Raw genomic sequence first — 18649 nt, 5'->3', positions numbered from 1 at the left:
TCCTTTGCAGGGACCTAGGAATCCTATGAATTTGTTACAGGAGATCCTGGCTCCTATGGGGCAAGAGGCTTCTAAGGTAGAGCAGCCCTCACACCTGTCCCTTTGGGGGCCAGTGGGAAGGTCTCAGATGGTTGGGTGGACGGTTCCAGGACTGCTTGTAGGCTGTGGTTTCTGCAGTATGACCTGAGCAGATCAATGCCAACATTGGCCTATAGTGGTTTGGTGAGTCTGAATGTTTAAGGACAGGTAAGGAGAAGACCCTGTGAGCATCAGGGTAGAGAGGTGAGGTGACTTTATGCCAGGTCATCCAGCCGACTGGACTCCCAACCTTGACCCCCTTCCCTTATCTGCTGGTGAGGGGGGTGCGTGCCTACCTCAGGCCGCACAGGGTCCTCGATGCCCACCACGCAGATACAGGTGAGGTCATTCAGAATGTCATTCTCATTATCCCAATCAGGCTCGGGGCTGCTGGGGAAGTCGCGGAAGGCCACACAGATGGTGCGGAGCCCATCACAGGCCATGGGTTCAATCACCTTCTTCACCATATCGTCCCGGTCACGGGGCCGGAAGACCCTGGGCTCACCTGCTGTGTTGAGGATTTTGCAGCACCTGAGGGAGGACAGGATGGAAATGGGTAAGGTCCATCCAAGGGCCTAAGGGTCTTCCCTCTGACTGGCTCAAGCTCACTTTCCCCTCCCCAGGGATGCCCAGCTGGTTGTGATGGGTCATCCAGTGTCCGATTGGTCCATCTGCCATAATGCTTCAGGGCTAGTTCAAGCCCCATGGGCCCAGGCAGGGATGAACTCAGGACCAGTCAAAAAGAAACCAGTCAGCCTTCTTGTAATATTTGTCCCAGTCCACCCAGCAGGTGCAGGTTTACTTTGATCTCTTTTATAGTCACAAAATTGCATCTGAAAAAGAGTTCCACAGCTAAAATGGCTTTCAAAGGACATAAGACTTAGGCTAGTGGTTATTGATCCTGCTTGCATACTATAATAGCATGGGGAAACAATGAATAAATAAATACCCATGTGCGAGCCCTACCACAGAGGTTTCCAGTTCAGTTTGTCTGGGAGGAATCCAGGAAACAATGGTTTCTTAAAAGCTCACTGGGGTGATTCCAGTGTGTAGCCACGGTTCAGAACTACTGGACCAGATTAATCCTCTCAAAGTGCAAGTGGAGAAACTGAGGGCTAGAGTGGGGGAGTGACTGGCTTAGTTCCTCAGGCTTATTTCTAGCACCTGGAGTCAGAGACGACTGGCTAACAGTGAAAACCACTACCATCAACCAAGTCTATGCCAAGGGAAGTGAAATAAGAGAGATCTAACAGTGATAATGCATAGAACTTCCTACTAAAAGAGAAGGAAGAAAAGGACTCTCTATAGAAATTTTTAAGAGGAAAGAGTGACTCCAGAGGTGGTCTTGCTGTGGGGACAGTGGGCAGTGCCCTCTCTGAGCCTCTGGGTGCCAGATGGCTCCTCTGGCCAGGACTTTGAGACAGTCTGAGCTGTGTCACCCCATGGTCCTTGGTTCCCTGTGCCCCTGCCCACTCACTGTGCCACTTACTTCTTGAGCACAATCTCAGACGCCCCCTTGCTGTACATGCGGAAACTCTCATCAGGCAGCTTGATGACTGTGCTCATGGACTTGCGCACGGAGTTGAATGTGTACACTTTGTATAGCTTCTCCTCTGGCATCTGGTTGCGCACAGGCTCATAGTCCTGCTTCAGGTCCAGCACGAAGCCCAGCAGGCCGCACTCAGTCTTGTTGCCCACCTGCCGAGGCAGGGCACCTTCTTTCTCTGGGGGCTGTGAAGAAAGGTGAGGGGTCTCACAGGGGGTAGCACCTGTGGTCTGAGAGGTGCAGGCCAGGCTCTTGCCATCCCCTCTCCCCTCAGCGAGCCCTTTGCCCTCCCCCTGCACCCTCAGCCCTTGCATCCCAGACACAATCCTGGCTCTGGATGCAAGGAGTTATGCAAGATCAGCTTTTTTAAAAAAATATGAGCTATTTCAAACATAAAAACATGATAAAGAATAATAAGAGAAACAGTTGTATACCCACCATCCAGTTTTGTAGAACCTTGGCATTATGCCATATATGATCCAGATTTTTCTTTTTTAAGAAGGAAAACAAGACAGAAAAAGTTGAATACTTCTGTGTATCTCTCTCCATCTGGATAATCCATTCCTTGTCCCAGAAAGAACCTCAATCTTAAATATTAATCATTACCTTGTGAGTCTTTTCTTTTTTTTAATAATGGAAATTTATTTTCCCATAGTTCTGAAGTCCAGAAGTCTGAGATCAAGGTGCCAGCAGGGTTGCTTTTTCTGAAGCCTCTCTCCTTGGCTTGCAGATGGCTGTCTTCTTCCTGTCTCTTCACATGCTCTTTCTTTTATCCATGTCTATGTCCTAATGTTCTCTTCTCATAAGGACAACAGTGATATTGGATCAGGGCTCACCCTTAGACCTCTTCAAAGACCCTATCTCCAAATGCCATCACATTCTGGGGTACTAGAAGCTAGGACTTCAACATATGAATTTGGGAGGGACACACTTCAGCTCACAGCACTTTCCAATAGATATTAATCCAGTACATAGCAATCATAGGACATGACCATAAAGCTTTCCTCCTGCCTCTACCCTGCCCTGCCTCATCATCAGTAGCAATGTTATTCCCTACCCTCCTGCTCCCTGGAATCTTCCAGTAGCTTTCTCTTGTTCTGATGCAACTAAGCTAGACTGGTATTCTTGTAGACCCATGATCTCCCACCCTATTTGTACCCAGAATCACTAAGGAAATTTATAAATTCTTTAAAAAAATTTTTTTCAATTACAGTTTACATTCAATATTATTTTGTATTAGCTTTGGGTGTACTGCATAATGGTTATACAATCATATACTTTACAAAGTGTTCCCCCTGATATTTCCAGTACCCACTGGCACCATACATAGTTATTACAATATTATTGACTATATTCCCTGTGCTGTAATTTACATTCCCATGACTATTTTGTAACTACCAATCTGTACTTCTCAATCCCTTCACCTTTTCCACCCAGTTTCCCACCCATCCTCCCCTCTGCCAACTATCAGTCTGTTCTCTGTATCTATGAGTCTGTTTTTGCTTTGTTTGCTTATATTGTTCTTTAGATTCCACATATAAGTGAAATCATAAGGTATTTGTATTTCTCTGACTGACTTACTTCACTTAGCATAATACCCTCTAGGTCTATCCATGCTGGCACAAACTGTTAAGATTTTGTTTTTTATGGCCATTTATTATTCACATTTTTGATATTTATTTTTCTTAAAGAAGGACCTTTAACATTTCTTGTAATACTGGTTTAGTGGTGATGAACTCCTTTATTTTTTCTTGTCTGGGAAATTCTTTATCTGTCCTTTGATTTTAAATGAAAGCTTTGCTGGGTAGAGTAATCTTAGTTGTAAGTCCTTGTTTTTCATTGCTTTGACTATTTCATGCTAGTCCTTTCTGGCCTGCAAAGTTTCTGTTGAGAAATCAGCTGACAGTTTAATGGAAGCTCCCTTGAATGTAACTAACTGCTTTTCTCTTGCTACTTTTAAGATTCTCTCTCTGTCTTTAACCTTTAGCATTTTAATTATGATGTGTCTTGGCGTGGGCCTCCTTGGGTTCATCTTTTTGGGACTCTGTACTTCTTGGATTTGTATGTCTATTTCCTTCACCAGGTTAGGGAAGTTTCCCATCATTATTTTTTTCAAATACGTTTTCAATTTCTTGTCCTCTCTCTTTCCTTCCAGCACCCTATGGTGTGAATGTTGGTAGGCTTGATGTTGTCTCAGAAACTCCTTATACTATCTTCATTTTTTACGATTCTTTTTTCTTTTTTTTTCTGTCCTGATTGGGTATTTTCTGCTTCCTTATATTCCAAATACTGATCTGAACCTCTGCTTCATCTACTCTACTGTTGATTCCCTGTAATTTATTCTTCATTTCAGTTAGTGTATTCTTTACTTCTGACTGGTTCTTTTTTATGGTTTCCATGTCTTTTTTTATGCTGTTAAAGTTCTCATTAAGTTCCCTGAGTGTCCTTATAACCATTGTTTTGAACTCTATCTGGTAGTTTGCTTGGCTCCATTTTGCTTAGTCTTTTTCCCCCCCTCTTTTTTTTCCTGAAGATTTCTCTTGTTCTTTCATTAGGGATCTATTTCTTTATCTCTTCATTTTGGCTGCCTCCATGTGTTTGTTTCTATGTATTAGGTAGGGTTGCTATGTCTTCCAGGCTTAGTAGAATGGCCTTATGTAGTTGGTATCCTGTAGGGCCCAGTGGTACAGCCTTCCCGGTCACTGGAGCTGGGTGCTCCAGGTGTGCCCCTGTGTGGGCTGTGTGCACTGTCCTGTTGTAGTTGAGCCTTGATTGCTGTTGGCATGTCTCTGGGAGGAACCGACCTCCAGGCTGATTAGATGTGAGGACCAGTTGTGATTACAGTGAGGAGCTGCTGTGCAGGGGCCAACCCTATGGAGCAGGACTTGCTTCATTGGGGATTTGGTGCCTGCAGAGTCTGCCCCCTTGAGTGTGTTGCTTATGGAGGTGATAGCATTGTAATCCAGCAGGGTCTGAAGCTGTTCCTCAGGTGCACTGGTTCTGGGGCCTCCTGGGAGGTGCATGGTCAGCCACTGCCTGTGCCTTGCCTGGGGCCATACAGCATGAGTACAGGGTGATCTGCAGATGGCTGCTACTTGTGCTAGGCTTGGAGGTGCCCAGAGGGGCCAAGCTCGTTGCTGCTAGTGCCAGGCTTGGGACCACTTAGAAAGAGGTACAGAGGCCAGATGCTGCTTGTTTGAGAGATTTTAGGAAAGTCTGAAGCATGAGGCAAGAGAGGCCATTGCTATGAAAAAGCCACTGAAAATTGCTTGGGTGGGCCTGAAAGTTGGGTAGGGAAGGGTCTCAGGAAATGACCATGGTGGGGCTAACAGTGTTAGCAAGGTGGATGGAGACTCAGATATAGTGCCTACCTGCATGGACGGGCTCAGTGAAAAAACAATGGTCTCTGCCAACACTTTTGTCTGGGTGAAAGCTGCTCCTCCCTGATGCCAGACAATTCAGTTCTTCCCTGTAAGTCCAAGGTGCCTTTTGAGCTGCTACTCTGAGAAAGTGAGTCCAAGTACATTCACATGTGGGCCCTTTAAGAGGAACACCTGGGACTCCAGAAGTCCTGTCTCTCTCAGCCATAATCCCCACTGATTTTTACAGCCAGAAGTTATGGGGACTTCTCTTCCCAGCACCAGAACTTGGGAAGGTTGTCTGATGTGGGGCTGGGGCCTCTCGTTCCTTAGGGGGAAACCTCTGTGGCCAAGATATCTCACTTTATTTTTAACTGCCACACATGGGTGGTAAGACCAGCCTGTCTGAATCTCTGCCCCTCTTACCGGTCTTGATGTGGCTTTTTCTTTATATCCTTAGTTGTAGGACTTCTGTTCAGCTAGATTTCAGATGGTTATGAATGATGGTTGTTCTGTAATTCAGGTGTAATTCTGAGGTGGTGATGGGAGGTTCTGAGTACTGTGCTTAACTACACCACCATCTAGTTGGGAATACCTACCTTGTGTGCCTTAACTTTTTATTTTGAGAGAGTTCTAGATTCACGTGCAATAAGAACACAGAGAGATGTCATATACTCTTCATCCAGTTTCTTGAAGTGTTCCTCTCCAGTATGACTGTAGTACAACATCACAACCAAGATATTAACACTGATACAATCAAACTGGCCTTATTCAGATTTTACCAGTTTTATATGCATTCATGTGTGGGTATGTGTATGTGTTTAATTCTATGATATGGCATTACATGTGAATTCCCATGACCACCACTCTGAAGATACACAACAGTTCATGATGAGTATCCCTGTGCCACCATTTTGTAGCCATAGTCACCTCCCTTCCTTCCGCCTCCCTGGCCCTGGTAACCACTAATCTGTCCTCCATCTTTATATTTTGTCATCTCAAGCATATTATAAAAATGGAATCATAAAATATGTAACCTTTGAAGACTGGCTTCATTTTACTCAGCATAATCACCTCAAGATCCAGGCAAGCTGTTGCATGTGTCAATAGCTTGTCCCTTTTCAGTGCTGAGTGGTATTCTATGCTATGAATGCACCGGCTCTTGTGATCGCAACTTAGGTTCAACCAAATGAAATACTCTTTTTTGTATGTCAAAATGGTCAAACATTGGCAATTTCATGTAGTTTAACCTAACGTATGTGTGTGTGTGTATGTGTAGTACTGTTTTGCATATTGAAAGCTTCTTGCTTTACTCATGTACCATTACATTTTTGAGAATCATCTGTGTTTATGGTGCTAGTTTTAACGGCTCTATGAACTCCATTCGATTAATAAGCCACAATTCACTTCTCCATTCTCCTGCTTCCTTGTTTATCCTCTTCTCCATTCATTTGGCACACTCTCGTAAGCACTGGTTAAGGGCTGGCCCTCCACCAGGTGCTGGGTGCATGAACCACAGCTCCTGCCCCAAGACTCTTAGTGAATCACCGACAACTTCTCCCCCCGCACCTCTCACTTCTTCAGGTGGCTGCCTGAACTCAAGCTGCTTTACACCTGTGTTCCTGCAACCCTGCTGTTTCTTCCCCTTTCCTGTCAGGCAAACCTCTCCTTGCCCTTTTAGGGCCAGCTGAAATCTCTCTCTCTCTCTCTCTCTTCAAAAATTGCTTCATGAGTCTGTCTTTCCCTGAGTAAAAGAGTTGTTGTATTCTTTTCCTTCCTGGGTTCTCAGGGCCAGCACAGAGCCCAGTATACAGTGGGCACTTAACAACTGTTCGCTGGATGGCTCAATACAGACCACTCTAGTGGGGGAGGTGAAGGTTAACAGGTTAGAACAAGACACCTCCTTATGGGTACTTATGGGATTAGTAGAAGGCTGTGGGGAGTTTCTATTCGCAGGTAAACTGACCTCCCTCATGAACCTGCACACATGTGCATACAACCACTTGTACTACTTGCACAAAATCAACATGCAGCCACTCACATGGAGGTAGCTTCAGAAGTGGTAAAAGTCACCACAGATAAACCCAAACCCTAGAGAGATTTTAATGAGGAATAATCATTTATGAATATGCCTGAGTCCGCCCACCATTAGTGGCTTTTCATGGGTCTCATACCAGCCTTACAGGCAAACCCTCATCATCATCAACCTCAGCCTCCCTCATATTGTTCAAAAGAGCAGTCCAGACAGGAAAGTGGGCTCCAGAAGATGCCAACATGGACCAGCTATGCGGGGGACAGGACAGCAGCTGGACATGTTGCTTGCCTCTCCCCACCTTCTAGAATTAGGGTTAGGCCTGGGAGCTGACCTGAGCCCTGTAGGGTCATGGACATTGACAGCATGACCATCCTGAGGCTCAAGTATTCATAGGAAGGACTGAGGCTTAGACCCTAATGTCTAATACTCAGTTTCTCATCTGTAAAATGGAGAGACTGGAGCAGATGATTTCTGAGAGAAAAATCAACTCTTTGCAACCCTTTCCATGAAGTGGATCATGGTAAGGGAGGGTAGAGCAAGGGAGAGCCACATCAGTGGAAAGAAGGCTCAGGATACCCTCCCGCTCTCAGGCCATGCCAGACTACGACTCCTCCATGACGAGTCTTGGAAGGCTGCCTCTCCCAAGCTCTTTGGTGGGATTTGACTTGAAAGCAAAGGACTCTTTGGTACAGCTTCCCATTTCTGATATTTGGGAAAATAATCTCTAAGCACTCCCCTTTGCCGCTGTAGTATATTGTTATGTTGTGCTTTTAAAATTTATATATTTGTTTAATTTTAATTTTATTTTTTTAAACAATTTTTACAATTAACCTTCTGGTGATTTCCAGAGTTTTATGTATTTTCCACAATAGTGTTCTCCTCCACCACTAATGCAAGAAAATGACGACACAGAGGACTTAAATAAAAATGCCTAATTACTTATTTGCCCAAGAGAGCTGAGCAATTATATCTGTAAAACACCTGGCATTTTATTGCCCTTTGTGAAATATTTTAATTTTCCTCTAAAAGGATTTCAAACAATGCATAGTTGCAAATGGCAGAGCTGCCTCTCCCGTAATTCAATGTAATTCAATTGGTTTTCATGAATTGAGCTCTGAAATCACCTACATGCATTGCTAAGAAGCAGGGGTCCACTCTTTTCTCTCTTGGCTTTTTTAATTTAGACAAACCTAGAGGTTTTACTATTGCTGTAGACTTTCCGAGAGCCATTTTCTCTCCAGGATTCCAATTCTATAAGGGCGTTAAGGTGCAGGTATGGTTCTGGTTTTGATGGACAGAAAGCAGGCCCAGGCAGGAAGTGATCTGTTCATGGTCACAGATCTGTGGAGGGATAAGCCTGGGGCTTTCCCCAACTTCCTGACTCCCAGTGCAGGCTTCCCTGTGTGGACATTGAGCCCTATAAGAGTGCTGGGTGCAGTCACAGGTGTTACTTTGAGAGGACAATTCATTTTCCTGTTTTGGGATATTGGGGAGTAAACATATCCAACCAAGGTCAAGAAATGATGATTGGAAGAACTACAAGTTATAAAAAACACTTACAACAATGAAATTAAAAACATGTAGCTAGCTTTACTATCTCACACCCACTAGGATGGCAATTACAAAAAATAAAACAGAAAAGTGTTGGATATGGAGAAACTATAACCCTGTATACTGTTGGTGGGAAGGAAAACGGTACAGCAGTTTTGGAAAACAGTATGTGGTTCCTCAAAAAATTATACAGGGAACTGTCTTATGACCCAGCAATTCTACTTCTGGGTATATAGTCAGAAGAACTGAAAGCAAGGAATTGAAAAGATACTGTACACAGATGTTCACAGCAGCATTATTCACAATAGTGAAAAGGTGGAAGCAACCCAAGTGTCCATCAACAGAAGAATAGCTAAAAGAAAAGTGTGGTCTATATATACAGGAAGTAGTATTCAGCCTTAGAAATGAGTGGAGCTCTTACACAGGTTACAACATGGATAAACTTGAGGACATTATGCTAAGTGAAATAAACCTATCACAAAAGGACAGATACTGTATAATTCCACTTATATGGTATACCCAGAATAAAAACAGAATGTAGAATGATGGTTGCTAGAGGCTGTGGAGAGGAAGAAATGGGAAGTTAGTGTTTGATGGACAGAGTTTCAATTTGGGGAGGTAAAAAGTTCTGAGATAGATAGTGGTGATAGGTACAACAATGTGATTGTACTTAATGCCGCTGAGCTGTACATTTAAAAACAGTTAAGACGATACATTCTATGTTAAGTGTATTTAAAAAAAAACTAAAAAACCTCCCCAAACAACCCAACAACTGTAGCATGATAAACCGCAGCAATTGCAACACTATGATATTTTTAAGAGTATGTTAGAAAATGTCCTTCTGCTCATTGGCTGTGTCTGGTGGCCTGGCCTTCTCCCCCCAGGTGGATGGGCGCTGTGGTGAAGCCTTCTGATGCCTGGATGAACCAGCCAGCCTCCATGGCAGCAGCGGCCATTTTTTGGATACTGACTCCTTTCACCACTTTGTTAAGCTCCTCATGTGCATCATCTGTTTGTGGGAAGCCAGCTGCTATTATTCCCACTTAAAAGTTGTCCACACAGAGGCCCAGAGAGGTGAGGTCATCCTGCTAGTGAGTTGGGGAGCTAGGATTTGACCCCAGGTGTTCCCGGCTCTGAGTCCACAGCACTTGCTCTCCCGGCAGCCCTGTTTCTTGGCACTAGCATTTGAGACAGCTCATTAACGAGGTAACTGGTTGGTGATTGTTGTAGAGTCCATGGTGGGGGAATGTGTCTGTCTTGCTTATCTCTGCCTCCCACACTGTAGGGTAACCAATGAATAAATGAATACTTTTGTGTTTGTGTGTGGGGTGCTGCCAGTGGGAGGCCAGACGGGATGGAATTTTGTCAGAATTTTTGCCTCCAGAAGGTTATCAAAAGGAGCTTTTCAGGTGCCTGGCTTCCCGAGGAGCATGAGGTGGCAGAGCCAGGCTAGTGAGCTACAGGGTCTTCCCCAGAGGATGGAAAAGCAGAAGGCTGGTGTGGGTGTCCAGGATGACAGACGGCACAGGGTTAGACCCCTGGGGAGACATTCCTGGAAAGCGAACTCCTTGGGGACCTTCACAAGCTCACCAATGCATTGTTCATGTGTGTGTGGTGTGTGTATGATGTGTTAAGTATGTGTGTAATGTATGTGGTGTGGTGATATGTGTATGTGTGTGTACATTGGTATATATGTGTGCTGTGTGTAGTGTGGTGTATGTGTGGAGTGTGTAGTCTATTGTGTATGTATGTAGTGTGTGGTGTGTATATATGGGGTGCGTTTGGTGTGTGTAGTGTGTATGATGTGGTGTGGTGTGTGTTTGTATGTGGTATGGTAGTATATAAGTGCATGTACATTGGTGTATGTGTATGGTATGTGTGATGTGGTGTATGTGTGGTGTGTGTAGTGTGTTGTGTGTGTATGTAGTATGTGGGATGTATATGAGGGTGTGTTTATGTGTGGGTGTTTTTTATGTGTATAATGTGTGTTGTGGTGTGGTAGGTGTTTGTGTGTGGTGCATGTGTGTGTGTGTGTATGTACGTTGGTGTATGTGTGGTATGAGTGTGGTTTGTTGTATGTGTACATAGTGTGTGGTGTGTGCATGTGGGGTGTGTCTGTGTGTGAGTATTTGGTGTGTGTGTCTGTATAGGTTGAGGGGGTGCAATACAAGTATTAATATCTCTGTTAAAAATTGGAAGTCCCTAACTGGGGTTATTTGTTTTAAGCTTTTCTCCCACAGATGGTGTTTGCAAAAACAAAACAAAACAAAACAAAAAGCCAACGTCCCCCTCAAACAAACCAGAAACATCCCCCCCAACACACAACCCAAAACAGTTGCTAAATTCAACACAAAGGCCCCTGCACTTTCACATACCAGAACTCCGGTTCCTGCCCCACCTTGCCATCTTAATGCCCTGCAAAGTCACTTCCAGAGTCCTCATATCTCTCACACCCAAGGCTTGACCAGAGCCAGTCTCAGAGTGAGGCTTGACCTGGGGAGACTTTGAAGCTCATTCAAATATTCAGTTGAGCCTTGGGTTTTGAGCCAGGAGATACGAGTTCAAGAGTTGTTTCTCTGTTGCCCAGAATCACTGCCTTCTCCCCTTTTCTCATTGGTGCCCTGGTTCTAAGATTATGGGAACACAGTTAAGCAGATCATTCCCACCTTTTGGGCATCAAGGGAGCTCTCTGGGCATGGTGGCCACCTCATTTTACAGATGGGGTATGCTGAGGACCTGGTGTTTCTAACTAGGTGAAGTTTGGCTTGTTTTTTGAGGAAAACCATCCTGCCAGGAAAGTCCTTTTTGCTCCTTCCTGCAGGAACCACTTCAAGGGCTCCAAGGAGGTTTGTTTTTCTCATAATAGTTTGTTTTCAGAAATATGCCTTAACTTTCCAATGGCTTAGCTCCACAAGCACCCATCCTCAGCTTAATAATTCAAATGTTAACAGTAGTGTCCACCTACTTTAAAAGAGGTCTCATAAAATATAAAATTCAAGGTTGCTTAGGTGGTTTCAGTACACAGAATAAATATGAGCAGAAAAGGAGAGCATTTTTCCCAGGAAAGCATGGTGCCTCAAAAGTCTGAGGAAGGAGCTATTTCCCTCTACAGCTCAGCTGTGATTCTGAAGAAGCAGCAAGGCTGGGAGAAGAAGCTAGTAGACGTCTTGATGTTCAAAGAGTCAGAGATGGCAAAGGAAATCTGATGATGTGCCAGGATTTCTGAGGCAGGGAAGCAATTTCTGACTAAAAGATGATTCACATAACTTTTTCCCTTGGAGGGCAAGTATAGTTGCTAATGACTGGAAATAAGACTGGAAAGAAAAAAGCTTCTGCCATCCTCATGAGTGAGGAATGGGGCATGGGGTTGAGGCTGGACCTCTGGAGGGCCCTCCTGGGCCGCTTTTCCTGGCCTCTCTGCCAGCAGACTTGGTCCTTGTACTACCCTCCACTCATTTCTGGAGAGGTTCTGAACACTTATTAAGGGCTTATATGCTACTGTCCAGATCCCCCAAGCCCTCCCAGCCTTACCTCTCATTATTCTAGCCCAAGAGAGACATGCCCAGGCCACAGAACATCACATTTCCTGAATGAGCCATACATCTTCGGGTCTCTGTGCCATGTCCCCACCTGAATGTCTTTGCCCCCTTGCCTGTGTGGTAAACTCCTCAAGAATTCTCTGGGCCCAAGTCTGCCATTTGGTGGTCAGAAGCTGCCCTGGATAGGTTATTTGATGTTTGTGCAGCTCAGCTGTTTTAGTTGCAAGATGGGATTTGTCATATTTGCCTTAATTACCTGGAGTAGTATGGAAGGTAAAGCAAGACAGTGGCTGGCAAAGCAAACTATAGAGGGTAAAGCTCAGAAACAACCACAGAGGTAAAAAGAGTAATAACTGGTATGGACCAAGTGCTTGCTACATGTCAAGCACAGTGTTGGGAGCTCCACATGTATTTCTCATCTGATCTTCACAGCAGTGCTGGAACTGCCTTAAGGCAAAGGTGCAGCCAGATGGGTTGGGCACAGACTGGTGATAGCACACTGGCTCTGGATCTCATAGAACCTGGGTTCAAGTCATGGCTCAGCCTCGTATCTGCTCTGGGACTCTGGGCGGGTCCTTTAACTCCTCCCAGCTTCAGTGTCCTTATCTGTGTATTAACGATGTGATGTCACCTAGTTCATGGGGCTGCCATACAAGGCAATACAGGGGGCGGGGTGAGGGCGGGGGTCAAAATGCAGCATTGAGTCTGGCTAAGTGAATGCCAGTGATCATTTATATGCTCACTTTATAGACTGGAAATGGAGGCTTGAAAGCTTAAGTAACTTGCCACAGCCATACTCAGGTGGTGAGGGCTGGAGCCTGGAGTTTAAATCCTGGTCTAATGGACTTCAGCGCCAAAGCACTTAACCATCACTTCCTGGACCAGGGGTCAGAATATCTAGATTCTAACTCCACTAACCTGTAGGGTGACTTGGCAAAAGTCCCTTCCCATTTCTGGGTCTCAGAGCAAAGTAAGGGGGCTGGACCAGGTGGTTGATAGAGTCTATGAATCCATGTAGATGACACCCACACAATCTATCCTTGCAAATGCTTGTCTACTGTCCTTCTTTTTTTTCAAATTTTTTTTTAAAGAATAAAAGGCTCTAGCTAATTGGGAGATCTCTGCATCAATGTAGACTAGAGAGCTGAAAGCAGTTGCAGAAGAAACCAGCTCAGTAGCCTGGACGTGCCAAGGGACCACTAGTGTTGACCATGGAACTTGGACTAGGGCCAACTTCTACCTTTTTCTGCAGCAAGAACAAGAAAGTAGAGGGAGAAATAGCAGTCCTGTCCTGAGCTATTTTTTTTTAATCCTCACCTGAGGACATGTTTTTCATTGCTTTTTAGAGAGAGAGAGGAAGGGAGAAAGGAAGGGAGAGAGAAACATTGATGTGAGAAATATTGATTGGTTGCCTCCCCTACATACTCAAACCGGGGATTAAATGCGCCTGGACTGGGGCTCAAATCCACAGCCTAGGTATGTTCCCTGATCGGGAATCAAACCTGCTACTTTCCAGTTATGGGAGGATGCTCCAATCAACTGAGCCACACCAGCCAGGGCTGTCCTGAGCTTCTATTAATCCATATTCATCTATCTACCACCTACATACTCATCCACCTATCCACTCACCCATTCATCCACCCTTCCATCCCATTCACCCACATCTACCCATCCCATCCATCTATCCATCCATCTTCCATCTACCCACCCAATCACCCCCCGACATATCCATCCATCCAACCCCTGACCTATTGATCCATCAATCCCCTACCCATCCAACCATCATCCATCCATCCATCCATCCATCCCTTTCTCTTGCCACCTACTCTTCATAACATTGATCACACACACACACACACACACACACACACACACACACACACCCCTGTTCACCAATCAATTAACTTACCTTACCCACCCAACCATTACTTCCTAAGAGCCTAAGCCAGGGGCAACAAAGATGACTCAGCTGTGTCTCTCACTCTCAAAGAACCCACCACCTGCATCAGACAGCAAGAGTACACAGGAGAATTGGTGTCCTCAGGGAGGGGGAATTATAGCCATACCCAGTGTCTTATTTTCCCAGGCCAGGCTCATTTACCAACCAAAGATGAGGGGTAGTATAGGAGGACCTGGAGGGCCCTTCCTATTCTGTCTCCTCTTGCATGGTTTAGGATGTACTACAGTCCAGGCTTCCCAGCCTGGTTTGGAGGAGGCTAGACTTTTGCCCTGAACTGAGCAGCCTTCTGGGCCTACAAGGGCAGTCTCCATGAGTCCCTTTGCCCCAAATGGCTGTCAGGCTCTGGCTGTGAATCTGACTCTCTGGACCCCAGGTTTTCCTTTACAAGACTTCCACAGGCTAAAGATGCCACCAGATTGGTTTCAATGACTAAGATACCCTATCACAGCTGTCTTTAGTGTGCCTGTAAGTTGGCTTTGCCACTAATTAGCTGTGTGACTTTGGGTTGGACCCTTTCCCTCTGCAGCCTTGATGTCTCTGCTGTTTACTTGCTGGTTAGACTCTGCATTGCTGCAGATGGAATCATCTTCAATGGCAGATTTTATGGCCAGATAAAGACAACGCTAATCATACCGCATGCTGAATATGTGCCTAGTGTTGTGCTAAGCATATTCTACTTAATAACTCACTTCATTCTCACAATAATCCCATCATTTCCGCTAGGAAACTGAGGTTTAATGAGGTTAAATAATTTGTGTACATTCACACAGCTAGTGAGAGATTTGAATCCAAGCCTCCTGGCTCCAGACGGTGAGCTTTAACCACTACTCAGTCATACCAGGGGCTCTGCTCTCCCTTTCACACTGATGGCCATCAGCTCCCAGCAAGGAGAAGCATGTTGGTTCTTTTGCGAAACACCCAGAAAGAGAGGCACAGGGGTCCTAGGATGCCAGTGTTCAGGGCACAGGAGGGGACACTGGTGCCTAAGAAGTGACTTGACCTGATTATAAACCAAGTCTCCTAGTTTCCGTGTCCCCATCCTCTCTCCTGTGTCACCAGTTACACCTTCTTTGCGGATGTAGCTGACTGACCCCTGTCTTTTCAGCCACCTGGACACAGTCTCAGTCAACCAACATCTGGAAATGAGATTTTAGTTTTGCCGCCAGTGTTAGGAAACCCTGCCTAATTGAGAGTTATCACTGTGACGATGTTGCTGCAGCCCTCCTGGCGGATCCCAGAACTCCTCTTCACAGTAACTGCATAACATATTCTTCAATCCAAGCCCACCTTACAGGGCTCTTGCCCACGCGGCTGCCCCTTCGCCCGAAGCCTGCTCTGGGACTCATCCTGTTCCCCTCTCTGCCACATCTGAAGCATGAGATCATGAACAGAATCTCAGTTATTTTAGAAGGGCCTGGGGAACAGAATAAAGCACTGCTCACCTCCCTTGAATCCCAAATTGGGGCTGGGGGTGGGGGTGCAGAGGAAAGACAAAAAAAGTCATCATTTTTGGCATCACCCCTAGGGTTCTCTATCACTGTCTGATCTCTTGACCTACTTTCTCCTTTTGTCAGTTCTGCCTCCCTCAGCTTGTAGCTCTGGGGGGATGCATAGCAGAGGGTGCAGTTCTTGCAGCCCCAGTGTATGGAGGCAGGAGCCACCTCCTTTTCCTCCCCTCACCAGCCCTCGGCCCTCACTGCTGACTCATGTTCTCCTCCCCATATCAGTAAAGCTTCTGGCACCTCCCTCAACCCAACCGATCATGAAGGTTTGAGCCATCTCAGGGCAGAAGGGAGAGGGCAGAGCTAGGGCACATGTGGAGGGTTAGCAAAAATGCTCAGCTGTTCTCCCATATGCTCACACTGCAGAAATGCCCTACCTCTGGATGCTGGCTGACCTCTGGATGGGCAATTCTGTTTCTCTTCATCCAAATGCTCAAATGCTGTTTAATTACAAAAAGGCAACCTGTGCTTCTAAACCAAATAGGGACGAGTTTAGGCAGCTCAGCTAAGAGAGGGATGTGAGGATTTTTCTTATCAAAATTAGTAATACCACTACTATTACTAACAGCTGTGTCATTGGTGGCAGACTATGAAAACGGCCATGATTAGTCTCCTTCTGAATCCATGCCCTTTGCAACGCGAATTTTCAGTTCCGCCCATTAGGAGTTGGAATCTATTTCTCCACTCTTTGAATCAAAGCAGGTAGGTCTCTTGACTTGTATTAGCTAATAGAATGTAGCAAAATGACAATGTGAACAGGCCCAGTGTTAAAAGACAACAGGCCCAAGATGGAGTCATTTGTGCTAAGCCCACATCACCAAACTGAGACTTAATATTAACCTCACTGCAGTTTCAGCCTCTCCCAGGAATTTAATCTTAACCAGTCAGCCTGGAATTTTCTGGTGAGCACCAGTGAGGGAATTCACCTGATAGTCCCCTCCTATCCCCCCCCAGGCAGGTTACCTCAGCCTGAAACAATCCACTCTTTTCCCTCCTCTGCCTGTGAAAGCCTTCCTTTTGTATAGCTCCTTGGAGCTCCTAGATGGGATGCTGACTCATGAGTCACTCAAAAAAGCCAACAAGATCTTTAAATTCTCCTCATTTGAATTTTTGTTATTTAACATATTTTGTAGCAGCAATGGGATCCAAAGCAAACTTCTGATGGCATCCTGGGACAATGAGAAATGCAGGCATGGTTCCCTGCAAACCCTTTGAGTTCATTGTCTTTCTTGCCATTTCCAGGGTAACTTCTTGGGTCTGAGCTCAGCTTTCTTTGTATTGCGCTCCTGATCTGATTGGCTTTCCATAGTTTCCTATTTGATTGGAAACCCCAGCCCTTGAGTCTGTCCCAAGATCCACGTGGGAACTGTAGGGACAGTTCACAGTTCCCCACTTACAAGGAGCCCCTAGCCCATAGTCCCTATTTGTCCAGGTCTGTTGGTTTGATCCTTTCCCCATCCTCCAGATTCCATGTAGGGAATTGTTGGTGGTTCTGCCTGAAGTTGCACTGGGTTCAACTTAAAAATAACAGACTGGGTCTGGGATTGGACTGGGCCTGACTTGAGTAATAAAGGTTGTTGCTAATGGGAATGTTGGGAGCCACAAAAATTGGTGGGAATTGGTTGAGCATTGAAGAGCTATTAGAAATATCAGGGGGAACACTTTGTGAAGTATATGATTGTCTAACCACTATGCTGTACACCTGAAACTAATACAAAATAACAGTGAATGTAAACTGTCATTAAAAAAATAAAAAAGGAGCTATTAGAGCACTAACCACCTAACTCAAAAACTCCCATGTTACAATAAGTTGGTCACAGAACTGGTTAGATGGACATTAGGTCAACCTGCTGACCTTAAGAAAATTTCTGTGCAACAGGGTACACTGTAAAACACTGCATAATCCCCACCCCAGAAGCATGTCCCTTTTAGGTATTACTTTGCCTTTGAGAGACCCAAAGACTCTGCTGAAAAGACATGAAATCCTTAAAAATCTAAAGATTTAAGTGTACCACCTTCTAACACACCTGCTTATTTCATAACTAAGAACTATGGTCCTGGAAGCTTTAAATATCTACAAAAATGGCAAACTCTTACTAAGCTTGTTTTGTGTTCTGAGAGCTTCTTTGGTAACTCTCAGGTTGGAGGCCCCAAAATACAGTCAGACAGAAATGTGGGTGTACTCCATTTGTGGATAGCGTCCTATCAAACTGCTGTGAGCCCTCAGAGGTATTATAATGGCCATTAGGGTGAATGTTCCAATGACATAAAGTCACTTAAGAAGTGCACTTGAAAATAAGGGTTCACGAACAGAACAGGATACCTACTTTAATTGTCACGTGGAAGCCTCCAAAAGGCTACAGAATTCCAACATAGCTTCAGTGAATTTTATTGTAAAAAGCTAATGAAAAAATTAAAGAGACAAGAGGTACCGACAAAACACTATAAAACGGATGCAACTCTTACCATTCCCTCTATCCTCTTTTATTTGAGTATTTATTCTAGTAATCCTGTCTGAATTGCCTTCCCACTCAAGAGACTACAAGACAGTAAACAAAACTCTGCCACGTTAATGGCCTTGCACACACCTCCATATCTACCTTTGAGGAAGAGCCCCTGTAGGGACCCCTCCCAGAGTGGATGAGACTGAGGAATTCTCTGGTAAACTGCTCCATTATTCCTCAAAATAGCCAAGGGAAAACGAAAATTAAAATTAATTTAAAAAAATCTTTCCAAATACAGATAGATACAGTATTTGAGCTGTACTCTCTATTTTAAACCCCACTCAGAACCTGTAGGTGGGACCCTGGAAAAACTGGCAGAAGCTGGCTGAGGGTGAAAATTCTTCCTGGGGTCAGCTCTCCCAGACCTCTGTCTGTAGTACTCAGTAGAGAGAGAAAAGTAAAAGTTCTTTCACACTCTCTTTGGGTATACCTCTTGAGTCCCAGGGGTTGTTCAATACGCCAAAAATATTTATTCTCTGTCCTGTCTAAAAACTACAAAGTAGCTCTGTGGTTAGAATTTGGCCGAATGGCAGAACCTGTTAAAAAATGTGTAGGCCTTCTCCCCTAAGCTAAAA

General features: G+C 45.0%; 1 protein-coding gene across 14 annotated transcripts in view; it reads right to left on the bottom strand.

The window, feature by feature from the left end:
• Positions 1 to 18649, bottom strand: part of ATP2B2 (ATPase plasma membrane Ca2+ transporting 2) — a 210642-nt gene that overhangs the window by 29161 nt on the left and 162832 nt on the right. For all 14 annotated transcript variants that reach the window (XR_008530964.1, XR_008530965.1, XR_008530966.1 and 11 more), the window contains 2 exons: positions 1568 to 1809; positions 375 to 609 (listed from right to left, as the gene is read on the bottom strand). Coding sequence is in view for 11 of the 14 variants with exons in the window: in XM_054595305.1 (XP_054451280.1) it covers positions 375 to 609; positions 1568 to 1809 (477 nt within the window). In the remaining 3 variants the exon portion in view is untranslated. The remainder of the gene's footprint in view (positions 1 to 374; positions 610 to 1567; positions 1810 to 18649) is intronic.

The sequence above is a fragment of the Pteronotus mesoamericanus genome, unplaced genomic scaffold (genome assembly GCF_021234165.1).
Source record: "Pteronotus mesoamericanus isolate MK-2021 breed Mesoamerican mustached bat unplaced genomic scaffold, CSHL_Meso_final scaffold_54, whole genome shotgun sequence".
Classification (NCBI taxonomy): domain Eukaryota; kingdom Metazoa; phylum Chordata; class Mammalia; order Chiroptera; family Mormoopidae; genus Pteronotus; species Pteronotus mesoamericanus.
Note: the sequence above shows the minus strand (reverse complement) of the source record. Positions and strands in the feature narration are given on the sequence as shown.